The 16,560-nt window shown below is 67.0% G+C and overlaps 3 protein-coding genes across 3 annotated transcripts; all 3 read left to right on the plus strand.

Annotated features, from left to right (window-relative positions):
- Window positions 1-5,319: 5,319 nt before the first annotated feature.
- On the plus strand, window positions 5,320-7,702 carry LOC142051367 (E3 ubiquitin-protein ligase PHF7-like). Its single transcript, XM_075080511.1, has 9 exons — window positions 5,320-5,458; window positions 5,644-5,735; window positions 5,840-5,941; window positions 6,262-6,386; window positions 6,481-6,643; window positions 6,763-6,869; window positions 6,996-7,109; window positions 7,352-7,470; window positions 7,617-7,702. Exons 1-9 carry the CDS (start codon window positions 5,320-5,322, stop codon window positions 7,700-7,702), a joined length of 1,047 nt encoding a protein of 348 aa, XP_074936612.1.
- Window positions 7,703-9,584: 1,882 nt separating this feature from the next.
- On the plus strand, window positions 9,585-12,127 carry LOC142051375 (E3 ubiquitin-protein ligase PHF7-like). The gene is made up of 9 exons (XM_075080519.1): window positions 9,585-9,777; window positions 9,963-10,054; window positions 10,159-10,260; window positions 10,582-10,706; window positions 10,801-10,963; window positions 11,083-11,189; window positions 11,316-11,429; window positions 11,672-11,823; window positions 11,968-12,127. Exons 1-9 carry the CDS (start codon window positions 9,639-9,641, stop codon window positions 12,108-12,110), a joined length of 1,137 nt encoding a protein of 378 aa, XP_074936620.1. The 5' UTR covers window positions 9,585-9,638; the 3' UTR covers window positions 12,111-12,127.
- A 1,788-nt stretch (window positions 12,128-13,915) lies between these two features.
- On the plus strand, window positions 13,916-16,467 carry LOC142051377 (E3 ubiquitin-protein ligase PHF7-like). The gene is made up of 9 exons (XM_075080521.1): window positions 13,916-14,108; window positions 14,294-14,385; window positions 14,490-14,591; window positions 14,913-15,037; window positions 15,132-15,294; window positions 15,414-15,520; window positions 15,647-15,760; window positions 16,003-16,154; window positions 16,299-16,467. The coding sequence occupies exons 1-9, from the start codon at window positions 13,970-13,972 to the stop codon at window positions 16,439-16,441; spliced, it is 1,137 nt and encodes a 378-aa protein (XP_074936622.1). The 5' UTR covers window positions 13,916-13,969; the 3' UTR covers window positions 16,442-16,467.
- Window positions 16,468-16,560: the final 93 nt, after the last annotated feature.

Here is a 16,560-nt window from a genome sequence, read left to right on the forward strand (position 1 = left end):
CCCGGGAAGCTGGAAAGGCAGCCGCCCCCCCACAGTGAGGAGAATTAACCCCTTCTCAGCCAAAACCAGCACATGTGGTTTAAGTTATTCTGGGTTGTTTTGGGGTTTTTTTTAGGGAGAGTTTACATTATTTTTGTACTGTCCCTTTTCTTAGCAAAATGTGTTCCGTTTCAACAAAGCCTACCGACCCCAACCCCGCTTGCTGCTGTCAGGACCCTGCCGGCCATGAGCCAGGCTGTGGCACGAAGCTCCGCGGCCAGAGCCCTGATGGCAATCCCAAGCAGGCAGCCGTGAAGTGACACCACCAGCGGGGATTTGCTGCAGCGATCCCTCCAGGCGATTGCTTTGCTTTGCCACAGCCCCAGCAGCATCACTGTGTCGGGGGGGCTGTGGAGTTGCTCTGTGGACAACGGAGAGCCCGGCCCAGCTCAGCTGCCACGCCGTGGACACCCCCAGCCGCTGCTGCTATTGCTGGCCAAAAACCACTGCCAGGAGTCAAATCCCAATTAGTGCCCACTTTTGCCACAAGTACCGCTTCTCACCTGGCTCCGTCCCAGTCACAGCAGGGATACAGAGCTGGCTCCAAAGCTGCGCGGCCAGAGCCCTGATGGGAAGCGGGGGGCGGGTGGGTGAAGGCTGCTCCAGCCTCCCTGCGCTCGCGGGAAACGTGCCCAAAAGCGTCTGCACAAGAAGCCCGTGCCACAGTCCCTCCCGCCCCGGATCACAGCCCTGTGCCTGTCCCCAGGTCCCAGATGCAGGGAAGGAGACGGCTGGGCGTGGGGACATTTGTCACCTGGCTCCGCACACGCGTGACCATGTTTGTGACCCTACATGCGTGCAGAGCCGTGTCACAAAGAGCCCAGGCTGGATAAATACCCCGCGCAACCGCCCCCAGCTCAGTGGCGAGTTTGCCACAGACGCTGGAAGATCAGGACGGTCTTTGACCGCACCGACATCCCCAAGCCCAGCCATCTCCTTCACTGCAGCCACTTGCGGTGATGGAGCTGAGGTCGCGGCGCCGCAAGATGCCCCAGTCCCCCCCTGCCCAGTGTCCCCCGGCGCCGCCGGAGGAGCAGGCAGGACCCTCCCGTGTGCCACCCCCGCGCAAAAGAAAGCGTCAGGTCCCCAAGGAGGAAGGTGAGCGCAGAGCATCCCCCACCGGGCACCTGCCAGAGGGGATTTTGGCTGGTGCCCAGCTGTGCAAGCGGAGGCCCCCGCATCGTGGCAAGGCGCCCCGGCCTCTCCCCCGTCCCGCTCCCGGCACTGCCGCCCCAGCACACCGGCGCGGTGCTGGGGGTGACAGCGCCGCTGTCCTCCGACAGTATGCAGGCTGTGCTGGCGAGCAGACTGTGACCCCGAAGTCGTGGGGCAGCTGTGCTGTCAGGAGGGGCTCTGCGTCCATGAGAACTGCCTGGTGAGTCCCCGGGGCTCAACACCCACCGGTCCACAACACCCCGCCCTCTCCAGCACCGCGGCACAGGCAGCCCCTGGCACGCACCCTCTTTTCCCCCCTTGCAGTACCACGCCACCAGGCTGGGCCAGAAAGGGGCCGATGAAGAGGGCTTCTACGGCTTTCTCTTCCCCGACATCCGGCAGGAGCTGAAGCGGGTGGCACAGAAGGTGAGGCCGGAGGGGACGTGTCCCCACCGTGGTCCCCGTGTCCCGAGCCCGGCGCTGCACAGGCCAGCAACCCCCCAGGAATGCTCTGGCAGCTGGCTGCAAGCAACCGCCCCCAGATCCTCCTTCCCCCAAAAGGGCCCATTTCTGCAGCAACTGGGGATTTGGGGAGGGTAGGGGACGTTATCAGCGGCCCAGTGTCAATGGCCAGGCAGCCCACCGAAACGCGGCGGGGCTGCGCTGGGCGAGGGCGAACAGGGCTCCCCGGGGAGCGCGGCATTGACTGCGCGGCGCTGACGCTGTCCACCTCCATGCCGTCCCCAGAGGTGCTGCATCTGCCGGCTGCGGGGTGCCTCGGTCGCCTGTCGGCGCAGGCGCTGCCGCCGAATCTTCCACTTCCCCTGCGGCAGTGAGCGGGGCTGCGTCTCCCAGTTCTTCGGGGAGTTCAAGTGAGTGTGGCCGCCTTGAAGGGCCAGGGCCGGACCCAGGCCAGGGCCTGGGGCAGAGGAGGCCTGTGGCTGAACCGTCACCTCCCTCCCACAGGTCCTTCTGCTGGAAGCACCGGCCGGTGCAGCGGGTGCGGGCGGTGCAGCAGGACGAGACCCCCTGCCTCATCTGCCAGGAGGCGGTGGCGGGGCGGCCCTGCTACGACACCCTGGTCTGTCCTGCCTGTGCCAGCGCCTGGTTCCACCGCCGCTGCATCCAGGTAGGCGACATCGCCCCCGGCCCCTGACGGGATCAGCCCTGTCGTCACCCTGTCGCCCAGCTCCCAGGGGGCGAACGAGACCCGCCCCGGCTCTGACGTTGATGCCCTCTCTGCCCCAGGGCCAGGCGCTGCGCTCTGCCCTGCACTACTTCCGCTGCCCCCTCTGCCAGGACGTGCCGACCTTCCAGGCGGAGATGTTTCGCCTGGGCATCAAAATCCCCGACAGGTCGGTGCCCTCCCCGCTGCCCCCTTCCCCCTCCGTGGTGCTCCGGCCGATCCCCTCCTGCCTCCCTGGGTGCCAGCAGGGTGGCCCCCACGCCCCCCGCGGCTGAGGGCTTCCTGTCTCCCGCAGGGATGCTGCCTGGGAGGAGGACGGGGCCTTCGCGGACCACTACCAGCGGCACAGCTCCTGCGATGCCAGCCAGTGCCTGTGCCCGGTGGGACGGGAGCAGGCGGAGGTGAACGGGTGAGTGCCCGTGTCCCCGGTCCCTGCAGCCCCGGCGAGGAGACGATGCCTTCGTCTCCTCCTCTGGGCAGGTATCCCGGGGGGGTCGGGTCCCTGGGATGGCGAGCTGGGCCTGGCACCAGGTGCGTGCCGGCAGCTGAGCTTCGGCTGCCTGGAGGGGAGCAGGGCCCAACGCTGCGCCCGGGCTGGCAGCCCACAGCTCGGGGGGCCTTTGGTGGCAGTGGGTCCCATTGCTCCCCCAGGCCCTGGAGACTTCTGCTCTGTGGCTCCTGTGCCTCCCGCGGCACCCACCAGCTCTGCTCCGGCATAGGAGAAGACGCCGACTCCTGGGAGTGCGGCGACTGCAGCGGCACGGGCACTGGTGAGGGGGGCGGGGCAGGGTGCCCACGGCCACGTGGCCACCACAGCACGTGGGACCTGGGGCCAGGCGCAGGGCTCTGATGCGGGGAGGGAGCGAGCGTGGCCTGGACTTGTTGTGCTCATCGTCTCCCTGCCTGCCCCTTGCAGCGCCTCCCGTTGCACCTGGCCCAGACTCCAGCCCCGCCGACGCAGGGACCCTCGCACAGCACCCCGGGTCCTGGCACTTCAGCTGAGGAAGAAGAGGCCAGGATCCTCGCAGGACACCCCGGCACCCAGCTGCCCTCCCAGCCCCTCTCCCAGAAACCTGCAGAGCCTCACTAATAAAAGCTGGAACGTCACACGTGGCCTTGCTGATGTGCCGAAATGCTGCGGCGCAAGGGCCTCCGCGGTGGCCCTGACCCTCCCCTTGGCACCTTGGGTGCTGCCAGGTCGTTTCCCAAACAGGAGCTGGCACTGGCCGCCCCAGGTGAGATGCTGGTGTCACCCGCTTGGGGACGTGATGTGTGGCACCAGAGCTGAACCCACGGGGGCTGGGGAGGGGGAAGCTCCACGGGAGCTGCTGAGGGGCCAAGGCCTCCCTGCCCAGGGCGCGGAGCAGTGGACCCAGGGTGCGGGGAGGGCAAGGGCGTCCCCGTGGGTCCCTTCTCCCACACCGGGGCTCCAGCAGGGACTTCAGAGACGTCCAGAGGGGTTCGTAGCACAAGCGCTTTGTTCAGGCATCAGAATTCCTGACTCTCCATTAACGAGCCGAATGACGTGGTGTCGTGGTTTAGGCGGCAGCTCAGCCCCACACAGTCGCTCGCTCCCTCCCCCACCGGTAGATGGGGGAGAGAATCAGAAGGGTAACGCTCGTGGGTTGCGATAAGAACAGTTTAATAATTAAAATTAACAGAAACAACAACAGAAATGCAATGGAAAAGAGAACAACGAGAGGCGCAAAGCCCCGGGGGAGGAGGGAAGGGAGGGCAGAGGGGGAACGAACCGCCGAAACAAACCGCACGCGCCGCAGCCGCGCCGCAGCCGCGCCGCGCCGCTCCCGAGCTGCAACTGGCCCCCCTCCATAGGCTGGTCATGGTGTCACGTGGTAGGGAATGAACCTGCCGTCGGCCAGTCGGGCTCAGCCGCCCCCGCCACGGCCCCGCCCCTCCCAGCCCCCCCGCCACGCGGCAGAGCCCGGCAAGCTGGCAAGGCAGCCGCCCCCCCACAGTGAGGAGAATTAACCCCTTCTCAGCCAAAACCAGCACATGTGGTTTAAGTTATTCTGGGTTGTTTTGGGGTTTTTTTTAGGGAGAGTTTACATTATTTTTGTACTGTCCCTTTTCTTAGCAAAATGTGTTCCGTTTCAACAAAGCCTACCGACCCCAACCCCGCTTGCTGCTGTCAGGACCCTGCCGGCCATGAGCCAGGCTGTGGCACGAAGCTCCGCGGCCAGAGCCCTGATGGCAATCCCAAGCAGGCAGCCGTGAAGTGACACCACCAGCGGGGATTTGCTGCAGCGATCCCTCCAGGCGATTGCTTTGCTTTGCCACAGCCCCAGCAGCATCACTGTGTCGGGGGGGCTGTGGAGTTGCTCTGTGGACAACGGAGAGCCCGGCCCAGCTCAGCTGCCACGCCGTGGACACCCCCAGCCGCTGCTGCTATTGCTGGCCAAAAACCACTGCCAGGAGTCAAATCCCAATTAGTGCCCACTTTTGCCACAAGTACCGCTTCTCACCTGGCTCCGTCCCAGTCACAGCAGGGATACAGAGCTGGCTCCAAAGCTGCGCGGCCAGAGCCCTGATGGGAAGCGGGGGGCGGGTGGGTGAAGGCTGCTCCAGCCTCCCTGCGCTCGCGGGAAACGTGCCCAAAAGCGTCTGCACAAGAAGCCCGTGCCACAGTCCCTCCCGCCCCGGATCACAGCCCTGTGCCTGTCCCCAGGTCCCAGATGCAGGGAAGGAGACGGCTGGGCGTGGGGACATTTGTCACCTGGCTCCGCACACGCGTGACCGTGTTTGTGACCCTACATGCGTGCAGAGCCGTGTCACAAAGAGCCCAGGCTGGATAAATACCCCGCGCAACCGCCCCCAGCTCAGTGGCGAGTTTGCCACAGACGCTGGAAGATCAGGACGGTCTTTGACCGCACCGACATCCCCAAGCCCAGCCATCTCCTTCACTGCAGCCACTTGCGGTGATGGAGCTGAGGTCGCGGCGCCGCAAGATGCCCCAGTCCCCCCCTGCCCAGTGTCCCCCGGCGCCGCCGGAGGAGCAGGCAGGACCCTCCCGTGTGCCACCCCCGCGCAAAAGAAAGCGTCAGGTCCCCAAGGAGGAAGGTGAGCGCAGAGCATCCCCCACCGGGCACCTGCCAGAGGGGATTTTGGCTGGTGCCCAGCTGTGCAAGCGGAGGCCCCCGCATCGTGGCAAGGCGCCCCGGCCTCTCCCCCGTCCCGCTCCCGGCACTGCCGCCCCAGCACACCGGCGCGGTGCTGGGGGTGACAGCGCCGCTGTCCTCCGACAGTATGCAGGCTGTGCTGGCGAGCAGACTGTGACCCCGAAGTCGTGGGGCAGCTGTGCCATCAGAAGGGGCTCTGCGTCCATGAGAACTGCCTGGTGAGTCCCCGGGGCTCAACACCCACCGGTCCACAACACCCCGCCCTCTCCAGCACCGCGGCACAGGCAGCCCCTGGCACGCACCCTCTTTTCCCCCCTTGCAGTACCACGCCACCAGGCTGGGCCAGAAAGGGGCCGATGAAGAGGGCTTCTACGGCTTTCTCTTCCCCGACATCCGGCAGGAGCTGAAGCGGGTGGCACAGAAGGTGAGGCCGGAGGGGACGTGTCCCCACCGTGGTCCCCGTGTCCCGAGCCCGGCGCTGCACAGGCCAGCAACCCCCAGGAATGCTCTGGCAGCTGGCTGCAAGCAACCGCCCCCAGATCCTCCTTCCCCCAAAAGGGCCCATTTCTGCAGCAACTGGGGATTTGGGGAGGGTAGGGGACGTTATCAGCGGCCCAGTGTCAATGGCCAGGCAGCCCACCGAAACGTGGCGGGGCTGCGCTGGGCGAGGGCGAACAGGGCTCCCCGGGGAGCGCGGCATTGACTGCGCGGCGCTGACGCTGTCCACCTCCATGCCGTCCCCAGAGGTGCTGCATCTGCCGGCTGCGGGGTGCCTCGGTCGCCTGTCGGCGCAGGCGCTGCCGCCGAATCTTCCACTTCCCCTGCGGCAGTGAGCGGGGCTGCGTCTCCCAGTTCTTCGGGGAGTTCAAGTGAGTGTGGCCGCCTTGAAGGGCCAGGGCCGGACCCAGGCCAGGGCCTGGGGCAGAGGAGGCCTGTGGCTGAACCGTCACCTCCCTCCCACAGGTCCTTCTGCTGGAAGCACCGGCCGGTGCAGCGGGTGCGGGCGGTGCAGCAGGACGAGACCCCCTGCCTCATCTGTCAGGAGGCGGTGGCGGGGCGGCCCTGCTACGACACCCTGGTCTGTCCTGCCTGTGCCAGCGCCTGGTTCCACCGCCGCTGCATCCAGGTAGGCGACATCGCCCCCGGCCCCTGACGGGATCAGCCCTGTCGTCACCCTGTCGCCCAGCTCCCAGGGGGCGAACGAGACCCGCCCCGGCTCTGACGTTGATGCCCTCTCTGCCCCAGGGCCAGGCGCTGCGCTCTGCCCTGCACTACTTCCGCTGCCCCCTCTGCCAGGACGTGCCGACCTTCCAGGCGGAGATGTTTCGCCTGGGCATCAAAATCCCCGACAGGTCGGTGCCCTCCCCGCTGCCCCCTTCCCCCTCCGTGGTGCTCCGGCCGATCCCCTCCTGCCTCCCTGGGTGCCAGCAGGGTGGCCCCCACGCCCCCCGCGGCTGAGGGCTTCCTGTCTCCCGCAGGGATGCTGCCTGGGAGGAGGACGGGGCCTTCGCGGACCACTACCAGCGGCACAGCTCCTGCGATGCCAGCCAGTGCCTGTGCCCGGTGGGACGGGAGCAGGCGGAGGTGAACGGGTGAGTGCCCGTGTCCCCGGTCCCTGCAGCCCCGGCGAGGAGACGATGCCTTCGTCTCCTCCTCTGGGCAGGTATCCCGGGGGGGTCGGGTCCCTGGGATGGCGAGCTGGGCCTGGCACCAGGTGCGTGCCGGCAGCTCAGCTTCGGCTGCCTGGAGGGGAGCAGGGCCCAACGCTGCGCCCGGGCTGGCAGCCCACAGCTCGGGGGGCCTTTGGTGGCAGTGGGTCCCATTGCTCCCCCAGGCCCTGGAGACTTCTGCTCTGTGGCTCCTGTGCCTCCCGCGGCACCCACCAGCTCTGCTCCGGCATAGGAGAAGACGCCGACTCCTGGGAGTGCGGCGACTGCAGTGGCACGGGCACCGGTGAGGGGGGCGGGGCAGGCTGCCCACAGCCACGTGGCCACCACAGCACGTGGGACCTGGGGCCAGGCGCAGGGCTCTGATGCGGGGAGGGAGCGAGCGTGGCCTGGACTTGTTGTGCTCATCGTCTCCCTGCCTGCCCCTTGCAGCGCCTCCCGTTGCACCTGGCCCAGACTCCAGCCCCGCCGACGCAGGGACCCTCGCACAGCACCCCGGGTCCTGGCACTTCAGCTGAGGAAGAAGAGGCCAGGATCCTCGCAGGACACCCCGGCACCCAGCTGCCCTCCCAGCCCCTCTCCCAGAAACCTGCAGAGCCTCACTAATAAAAGCTGGAACGTCACACGTGGCCTTGCTGATGTGCCGAAATGCTGCGGCGCAAGGGCCTCCGCGGTGGCCCTGACCCTCCCCTTGGCACCGTGGGTGCTGCCAGGTCGTTTCCCAAACAGGAGCTGGCACTGGCCGCCCCAGGTGAGATGCTGGTGTCACCCGCTTGGGGACGTGATGTGCGGCACCAGAGCTGAACCCACGGGGGCTGGGGAGGGGGAAGCTCCACGGGAGCTGCTGAGGGGCCAAGGCCTCCCTGCCCAGGGCGCGGAGCAGTGGACCCAGGGTGCGGGGAGGGCAAGGGCGTCCCCGTGGGTCCCTTCTCCCACACCGGGGCTCCAGCAGGGACTTCAGAGACGTCCAGAGGGGTTCGTAGCACAAGCGCTTTGTTCAGGCATCAGAATTCCTGACTCTCCATTAACGAGCCGAATGACGTGGTGTCGTGGTTTAGGCGGCAGCTCAGCCCCACACAGTCGCTCGCTCCCTCCCCCACCGGTAGATGGGGGAGAGAATCAGAAGGGTAACGCTCGTGGGTTGCGATAAGAACAGTTTAATAATTAAAATTAACAGAAACAACAACAGAAATGCAATGGAAAAGAGAACAACGAGAGGCGCAAAGCCCCGGGGGAGGAGGGAAGGGAGGGCAGAGGGGGAACGAACCGCCGAAACAAACCGCACGCGCCGCAGCCGCGCCGCAGCCGCGCCGCGCCGCTCCCGAGCTGCAACTGGCCCCCCTCCATAGGCTGGTCATGGTGTCACGTGGTAGGGAATGAACCTGCCGTCGGCCAGTCGGGCTCAGCCGCCCCCGCCACGGCCCCGCCCCTCCCAGCCCCCCCGCCACGCGGCAGAGCCCGGGAAGCTGGCAAGGCAGCCGCCCCCCCACAGTGAGGAGAATTAACCCCTTCTCAGCCAAAACCAGCACATGTGGTTTAAGTTATTCTGGGTTGTTTTGGGGTTTTTTTTAGGTAGAGTTTACATTATTTTTGTACTGTCCCTTTTCTTAGCAAAATGTGTTCCGTTTCAACAAAGCCTACCGACCCCAACCCCGCTTGCTGCTGTCAGGACCCTGCCGGCCATGAGCCAGGCTGTGGCACGAAGCTCCGCGGCCAGAGCCCTGATGGCAATCCCAAGCAGGCAGCCGTGAAGTGACACCACCAGCGGGGATTTGCTGCAGCGATCCCTCCAGGCGATTGCTTTGCTTTGCCACAGCCCCAGCAGCATCACTGTGTCGGGGGGGCTGTGGAGTTGCTCTGTGGACAACGGAGAGCCCGGCCCAGCTCAGCTGCCACGCCGTGGACACCCCCAGCCGCTGCTGCTATTGCTGGCCAAAAACCACTGCCAGGAGTCAAATCCCAATTAGTGCCCACTTTTGCCACAAGTACCGCTTCTCACCTGGCTCCGTCCCAGTCACAGCAGGGATACAGAGCTGGCTCCAAAGCTGCGCGGCCAGAGCCCTGATGGGAAGCGGGGGGCGGTGGGTGAAGGCTGCTCCAGCCTCCCTGCGCTCGCGGGAAACGTGCCCAAAAGCGTCTGCACAAGAAGCCCGTGCCACAGTCCCTCCCGCCCCGGATCACAGCCCTGTGCCTGTCCCCAGGTCCCAGATGCAGGGAAGGAGACGGCTGGGCGTGGGGACATTTGTCACCTGGCTCCGCACACGCGTGACCGTGTTTGTGACCCTACATGCGTGCAGAGCCGTGTCACAAAGAGCCCAGGCTGGATAAATACCCCGCGCAACCGCCCCCAGCTCAGTGGCGAGTTTGCCACAGACGCTGGAAGATCAGGACGGTCTTTGACCGCACCGACATCCCCAAGCCCAGCCATCTCCTTCACTGCAGCCACTTGCGGTGATGGAGCTGAGGTCGCGGCGCCGCAAGATGCCGCAGTCCCCCCCTGCCCAGTGTCCCCCGGCGCCGCCGGAGGAGCAGGCAGGACCCTCCCGTGTGCCACCCCCGCGCAAAAGAAAGCGTCAGGTCCCCAAGGAGGAAGGTGAGCGCAGAGCATCCCCCACCGGGCACCTGCCAGAGGGGATTTTGGCTGGTGCCCAGCTGTGCAAGCGGAGGCCCCCGCATCGTGGCAAGGCGCCCCGGCCTCTCCCCCGTCCCGCTCCCGGCACTGCCGCCCCAGCACACCGGCGCGGTGCTGGGGGTGACAGCGCCGCTGTCCTCCGACAGTATGCAGGCTGTGCTGGCGAGCAGACTGTGACCCCGAAGTCGTGGGGCAGCTGTGCCGTCAGAAGGGGCTCTGCGTCCATGAGAACTGCCTGGTGAGTCCCCGGGGCTCAACACCCACCGGTCCACAACACCCCGCCCTCTCCAGCACCGCGGCACAGGCAGCCCCTGGCACGCACCCTCTTTTCCCCCCTTGCAGTACCACGCCACCAGGCTGGGCCAGAAAGGGGCCGATGAAGAGGGCTTCTACGGCTTTCTCTTCCCCGACATCCGGCAGGAGCTGAAGCGGGTGGCACAGAAGGTGAGGCCGGAGGGGACGTGTCCCCACCGTGGTCCCCGTGTCCCGAGCCCGCCGCTGCACAGGCCAGCAACCCCCCAGGAATGCTCTGGCAGCTGGCTGCAAGCAACCGCCCCCAGATCCTCCTTCCCCCAAAAGGGCCCATTTCTGCAGCAACTGGGGATTTGGGGAGGGTAGGGGACGTTATCAGCGGCCCAGTGTCAATGGCCAGGCAGCCCACCGAAACGCGGCGGGGCTGCGCTGGGCGAGGGCGAACAGGGCTCCCCGGGGAGTGCGGCATTGACTGCGCGGCGCTGACGCTGTCCACCTCCATGCCGTCCCCAGAGGTGCTGCATCTGCCGGCTGCGGGGTGCCTCGGTCGCCTGTCGGCGCAGGCGCTGCCGCCGAATCTTCCACTTCCCCTGCGGCAGTGAGCGGGGCTGCGTCTCCCAGTTCTTCGGGGAGTTCAAGTGAGTGTGGCCGCCTTGAAGGGCCAGGGCCGGACCCAGGCCAGGGCCTGGGGCAGAGGAGGCCTGTGGCTGAACCGTCACCTCCCTCCCACAGGTCCTTCTGCTGGAAGCACCGGCCGGTGCAGCGGGTGCGGGCGGTGCAGCAGGACGAGACCCCCTGCCTCATCTGCCAGGAGGCGGTGGCGGGGCGGCCCTGCTACGACACCCTGGTCTGTCCTGCCTGTGCCAGCGCCTGGTTCCACCGCCGCTGCATCCAGGTAGGCGACATCGCCCCCGGCCCCTGACAGGATCAGCCCTGTCGTCACCCTGTCGCCCAGCTCCCAGGGGGCGAACGAGACCCGCCCCGGCTCTGACGTTGATGCCCTCTCTGCCCCAGGGCCAGGCGCTGCGCTCTGCCCTGCACTACTTCCGCTGCCCCCTCTGCCAGGACGTGCCGACCTTCCAGGCGGAGATGTTTCGCCTGGGCATCAAAATCCCCGACAGGTCGGTGCCCTCCCCGCTGCCCCCTTCCCCCTCCGTGGTGCTCCGGCCGATCCCCTCCTGCCTCCCTGGGTGCCAGCAGGGTGGCCCCCACGCCCCCCGCGGCTGAGGGCTTCCTGTCTCCCGCAGGGATGCTGCCTGGGAGGAGGACGGGGCCTTCGCGGACCACTACCAGCGGCACAGCTCCTGCGATGCCAGCCAGTGCCTGTGCCCGGTGGGACGGGAGCAGGCGGAGGTGAACGGGTGAGTGCCCGTGTCCCCGGTCCCTGCAGCCCCGGCGAGGAGACGATGCCTTCGTCTCCTCCTCTGGGCAGGTATCCCGGGGGGGTCGGGTCCCTGGGATGGCGAGCTGGGCCTGGCACCAGGTGCGTGCCGGCAGCTCAGCTTCGGCTGCCTGGAGGGGAGCAGGGCCCAACGCTGCGCCCGGGCTGGCAGCCCACAGCTCGGGGGGCCTTTGGTGGCAGTGGGTCCCATTGCTCCCCCAGGCCCTGGAGACTTCTGCTCTGTGGCTCCTGTGCCTCCCGCGGCACCCACCAGCTCTGCTCCGGCATAGGAGAAGACGCCGACTCCTGGGAGTGCGGCGACTGCAGCGGCACGGGCACCGGTGAGGGGGGCGGGGCAGGCTGCCCACAGCCACGTGGCCACCACAGCACGTGGGACCTGGGGCCAGGCGCAGGGCTCTGATGCGGGGAGGGAGCGAGCGTGGCCTGGACTTGTTGTGCTCATCGTCTCCCTGCCTGCCCCTTGCAGCGCCTCCCGTTGCACCTGGCCCAGACTCCAGCCCCGCCAACGCAGGGACCCTCGCACAGCACCCCGGGTCCTGGCACTTCAGCTGAGGAAGAAGAGGCCAGGATCCTCGCAGGACACCCCGGCACCCAGCTGCCCTCCCAGCCCCTCTCCCAGAAACCTGCAGAGCCTCACTAATAAAAGCTGGAACGTCACACGTGGCCTTGCTGATGTGCCGAAATGCTGCGGCGCAAGGGCCTCCGCGGTGGCCCTGACCCTCCCCTTGGCACCGTGGGTGCTGCCAGGTCGTTTCCCAAACAGGAGCTGGCACTGGCCGCCCCAGGTGAGATGCTGGTGTCACCCGCTTGGGGACGTGATGTGCGGCACCAGAGCTGAACCCACGGGGGCTGGGGAGGGGGAAGCTCCACGGGAGCTGCTGAGGGGCCAAGGCCTCCCTGCCCAGGGCGCGGAGCAGTGGACCCAGGGTGCGGGGAGGGCAAGGGCGTCCCCGTGGGTCCCTTCTCCCACACCGGGGCTCCAGCAGGGACTTCAGAGACGTCCAGAGGGGTTCGTAGCACAAGCGCTTTGTTCAGGCATCAGAATTCCTGACTCTCCATTAACGAGCCGAATGACGTGGTGTCGTGGTTTAGGCGGCAGCTCAGCCCCACACAGTCGCTCGCTCCCTCCCCCACCGGTAGATGGGGGAGAGAATCAGAAGGGTAACGCTCGTGGGTTGCGATAAGAACAGTTTAATAATTAAAATTAACAGAAACAACAACAGAAATGCAATGGAAAAGAGAACAACGAGAGGCGCAAAGCCCCGGGGGAGGAGGGAAGGGAGGGCAGAGGGGGAACGAACCGCCGAAACAAACCGCACGCGCCGCAGCCGCGCCGCAGCCGCGCCGCAGCCGCGCCGCGCCGCTCCCGAGCTGCAACTGGCCCCCCTCCATAGGCTGGTCATGGTGTCACGTGGTAGGGAATGAACCTGCCGTCGGCCAGTCGGGCTCAGCCGCCCCCGCCACGGCCCCGCCCCTCCCAGCCCCCCCGCCACGCGGCAGAGCCCGGCAAGCTGGCAAGGCAGCCGCCCCCCCACAGTGAGGAGAATTAACCCCTTCTCAGCCAAAACCAGCACATGTGGTTTAAGTTATTCTGGGTTGTTTTGGGTTTTTTTTTAGGTAGAGTTTACATTATTTTTGTACTGTCCCTTTTCTTAGCAAAATGTGTTCCGTTTCAACAAAGCCTACCGACCCCAACCCCGCTTGCTGCTGTCAGGACCCTGCCGGCCATGAGCCAGGCTGTGGCACGAAGCTCCACGGCCAGAGCCCTGATGGCAATCCCAAGCAGGCAGCCGTGAAGTGACACCACCAGCGGGGATTTGCTGCAGCGATCCCTCCAGGCGATTGCTTTGCTTTGCCACAGCCCCAGCAGCATCACTGTGTCGGGGGGGCTGTGGAGTTGCTCTGTGGACAACGGAGAGCCCGGCCCAGCTCAGCTGCCACGCCGTGGACACCCCCAGCCGCTGCTGCTATTGCTGGCCAAAAACCACTGCCAGGAGTCAAATCCCAATTAGTGCCCACTTTTGCCACAAGTACCGCTTCTCACCTGGCTCCGTCCCAGTCACAGCAGGGATACAGAGCTGGCTCCAAAGCTGCGCGGCCAGAGCCCTGATGGGAAGCGGGGGGCGGTGGGTGAAGGCTGCTCCAGCCTCCCTGCGCTCGCGGGAAACGTGCCCAAAAGCGTCTGCACAAGAAGCCCGTGCCACAGTCCCTCCCGCCCCGGATCACAGCCCTGTGCCTGTCCCCAGGTCCCAGATGCAGGGAAGGAGACGGCTGGGCGTGGGGACATTTGTCACCTGGCTCCGCACACGCGTGACCGTGTTTGTGACCCTACATGTGTGCAGAGCCGTGTCACAAAGAGCCCAGGCTGGATAAATACCCCGCGCAACCGCCCCCAGCTCAGTGGCGAGTTTGCCACAGACGCTGGAAGATCAGGACGGTCTTTGACCGCACCGACATCCCCAAGCCCAGCCATCTCCTTCACTGCAGCCACTTGCGGTGATGGAGCTGAGGTCGCGGCGCCGCAAGATGCCGCAGTCCCCCCCTGCCCAGTGTCCCCCGGCGCCGCCGGAGGAGCAGGCAGGACCCTCCCGTGTGCCACCCCCGCGCAAAAGAAAGCGTCAGGTCCCCAAGGAGGAAGGTGAGCGCAGAGCATCCCCCACCGGGCACCTGCCAGAGGGGATTTTGGCTGGTGCCCAGCTGTGCAAGCGGAGGCCCCCGCATCGTGGCAAGGCGCCCCGGCCTCTCCCCCGTCCCGCTCCCGGCACTGCCGCCCCAGCACACCGGCGCGGTGCTGGGGGTGACAGCGCCGCTGTCCTCCGACAGTATGCAGGCTGTGCTGGCGAGCAGACTGTGACCCCGAAGTCGTGGGGCAGCTGTGCCGTCAGAAGGGGCTCTGCGTCCATGAGAACTGCCTGGTGAGTCCCCGGGGCTCAACACCCACCGGTCCACAACACCCCGCCCTCTCCAGCACCGCGGCACAGGCAGCCCCTGGCACGCACCCTCTTTTCCCCCCTTGCAGTACCACGCCACCAGGCTGGGCCAGAAAGGGGCCGATGAAGAGGGCTTCTACGGCTTTCTCTTCCCCGACATCCGGCAGGAGCTGAAGCGGGTGGCACAGAAGGTGAGGCCGGAGGGGACGTGTCCCCACCGTGGTCCCCGTGTCCCAAGCCCGGCGCTGCACAGGCCAGCAACCCCCCAGGAATGCTCTGGCAGCTGGCTGCAAGCAACCGCCCCCAGATCCTCCTTCCCCCAAAAGGGCCCATTTCTGCAGCAACTGGGGATTTGGGGAGGGTAGGGGACGTTATCAGCGGCCCAGTGTCAATGGCCAGGCAGCCCACCGAAACGCGGCGGGGCTGCGCTGGGCGAGGGCGAACAGGGCTCCCCGGGGAGCGCGGCATTGACTGCGCGGCGCTGACGCTGTCCACCTCCATGCCGTCCCCAGAGGTGCTGCATCTGCCGGCTGCGGGGTGCCTCGGTCGCCTGTCGGCGCAGGCGCTGCCGCCGAATCTTCCACTTCCCCTGCGGCAGTGAGCGGGGCTGCGTCTCCCAGTTCTTCGGGGAGTTCAAGTGAGTGTGGCCGCCTTGAAGGGCCAGGGCCGGACCCAGGCCAGGGCCTGGGGCAGAGGAGGCCTGTGGCTGAACCGTCACCTCCCTCCCACAGGTCCTTCTGCTGGAAGCACCGGCCGGTGCAGCGGGTGCGGGCGGTGCAGCAGGACGAGACCCCCTGCCTCATCTGCCAGGAGGCGGTGGCGGGGCGGCCCTGCTACGACACCCTGGTCTGTCCTGCCTGTGCCAGCGCCTGGTTCCACCGCCGCTGCATCCAGGTAGGCGACATCGCCCCCGGCCCCTGACGGGATCAGCCCTGTCGTCACCCTGTCGCCCAGCTCCCAGGGGGCGAACGAGACCCGCCCCGGCTCTGACGTTGATGCCCTCTCTGCCCCAGGGCCAGGCGCTGCGCTCTGCCCTGCACTACTTCCGCTGCCCCCTCTGCCAGGACGTGCCGACCTTCCAGGCGGAGATGTTTCGCCTGGGCATCAAAATCCCCGACAGGTCGGTGCCCTCCCCGCTGCCCCCTTCCCCCTCCGTGGTGCTCCGGCCGATCCCCTCCTGCCTCCCTGGGTGCCAGCAGGGTGGCCCCCACGCCCCCCGCGGCTGAGGGCTTCCTGTCTCCCGCAGGGATGCTGCCTGGGAGGAGGACGGGGCCTTCGCGGACCACTACCAGCGGCACAGCTCCTGCGATGCCAGCCAGTGCCTGTGCCCAGTGGGACGGGAGCAGGCGGAGGTGAACGGGTGAGTGCCCGTGTCCCCGGTCCCTGCAGCCCCGGCGAGGAGACGATGCCTTCGTCTCCTCCTCTGGGCAGGTATCCCGGGGGGGTCGGGTCCCTGGGATGGCGAGCTGGGCCTGGCACCAGGTGCGTGCCGGCAGCTCAGCTTCGGCTGCCTGGAGGGGAGCAGGGCCCAACGCTGCGCCCGGGCTGGCAGCCCACAGCTCGGGGGGCCTTTGGTGGCAGTGGGTCCCATTGCTCCCCCAGGCCCTGGAGACTTCTGCTCTGTGGCTCCTGTGCCTCCCGCGGCACCCACCAGCTCTGCTCCGGCATAGGAGAAGACGCCGACTCCTGGGAGTGCGGCGACTGCAGCGGCACGGGCACCGGTGAGGGGGGCGGGGCAGGCTGCCCACAGCCACGTGGCCACCACAGCACGTGGGACCTGGGGCCAGGCGCAGGGCTCTGATGCGGGGAGGGAGCGAGCGTGGCCTGGACTTGTTGTGCTCATCGTCTCCCTGCCTGCCCCTTGCAGCGCCTCCCGTTGCACCTGGCCCAGACTCCAGCCCCGCCGACGCAGGGACCCTCGCACAGCACCCCGGGTCCTGGCACTTCAGCTGAGGAAGAAGAGGCCAGGATCCTCGCAGGACACCCCGGCACCCAGCTGCCCTCCCAGCCCCTCTCCCAGAAACCTGCAGAGCCTCACTAATAAAAGCTGGAACGTCACACGTGGCCTTGCTGATGTGCCGAAATGCTGCGGCGCAAGGGCCTCCGCGGTGGCCCTGACCCTCCCCTTGGCACCGTGGGTGCTGCCAGGTCGTTTCCCAA

The sequence above is a fragment of the Phalacrocorax aristotelis genome, unplaced genomic scaffold (genome assembly GCF_949628215.1).
Source record: "Phalacrocorax aristotelis unplaced genomic scaffold, bGulAri2.1 scaffold_156, whole genome shotgun sequence".
Taxonomy (NCBI): Eukaryota; Metazoa; Chordata; class Aves; order Suliformes; family Phalacrocoracidae; genus Phalacrocorax; species Phalacrocorax aristotelis.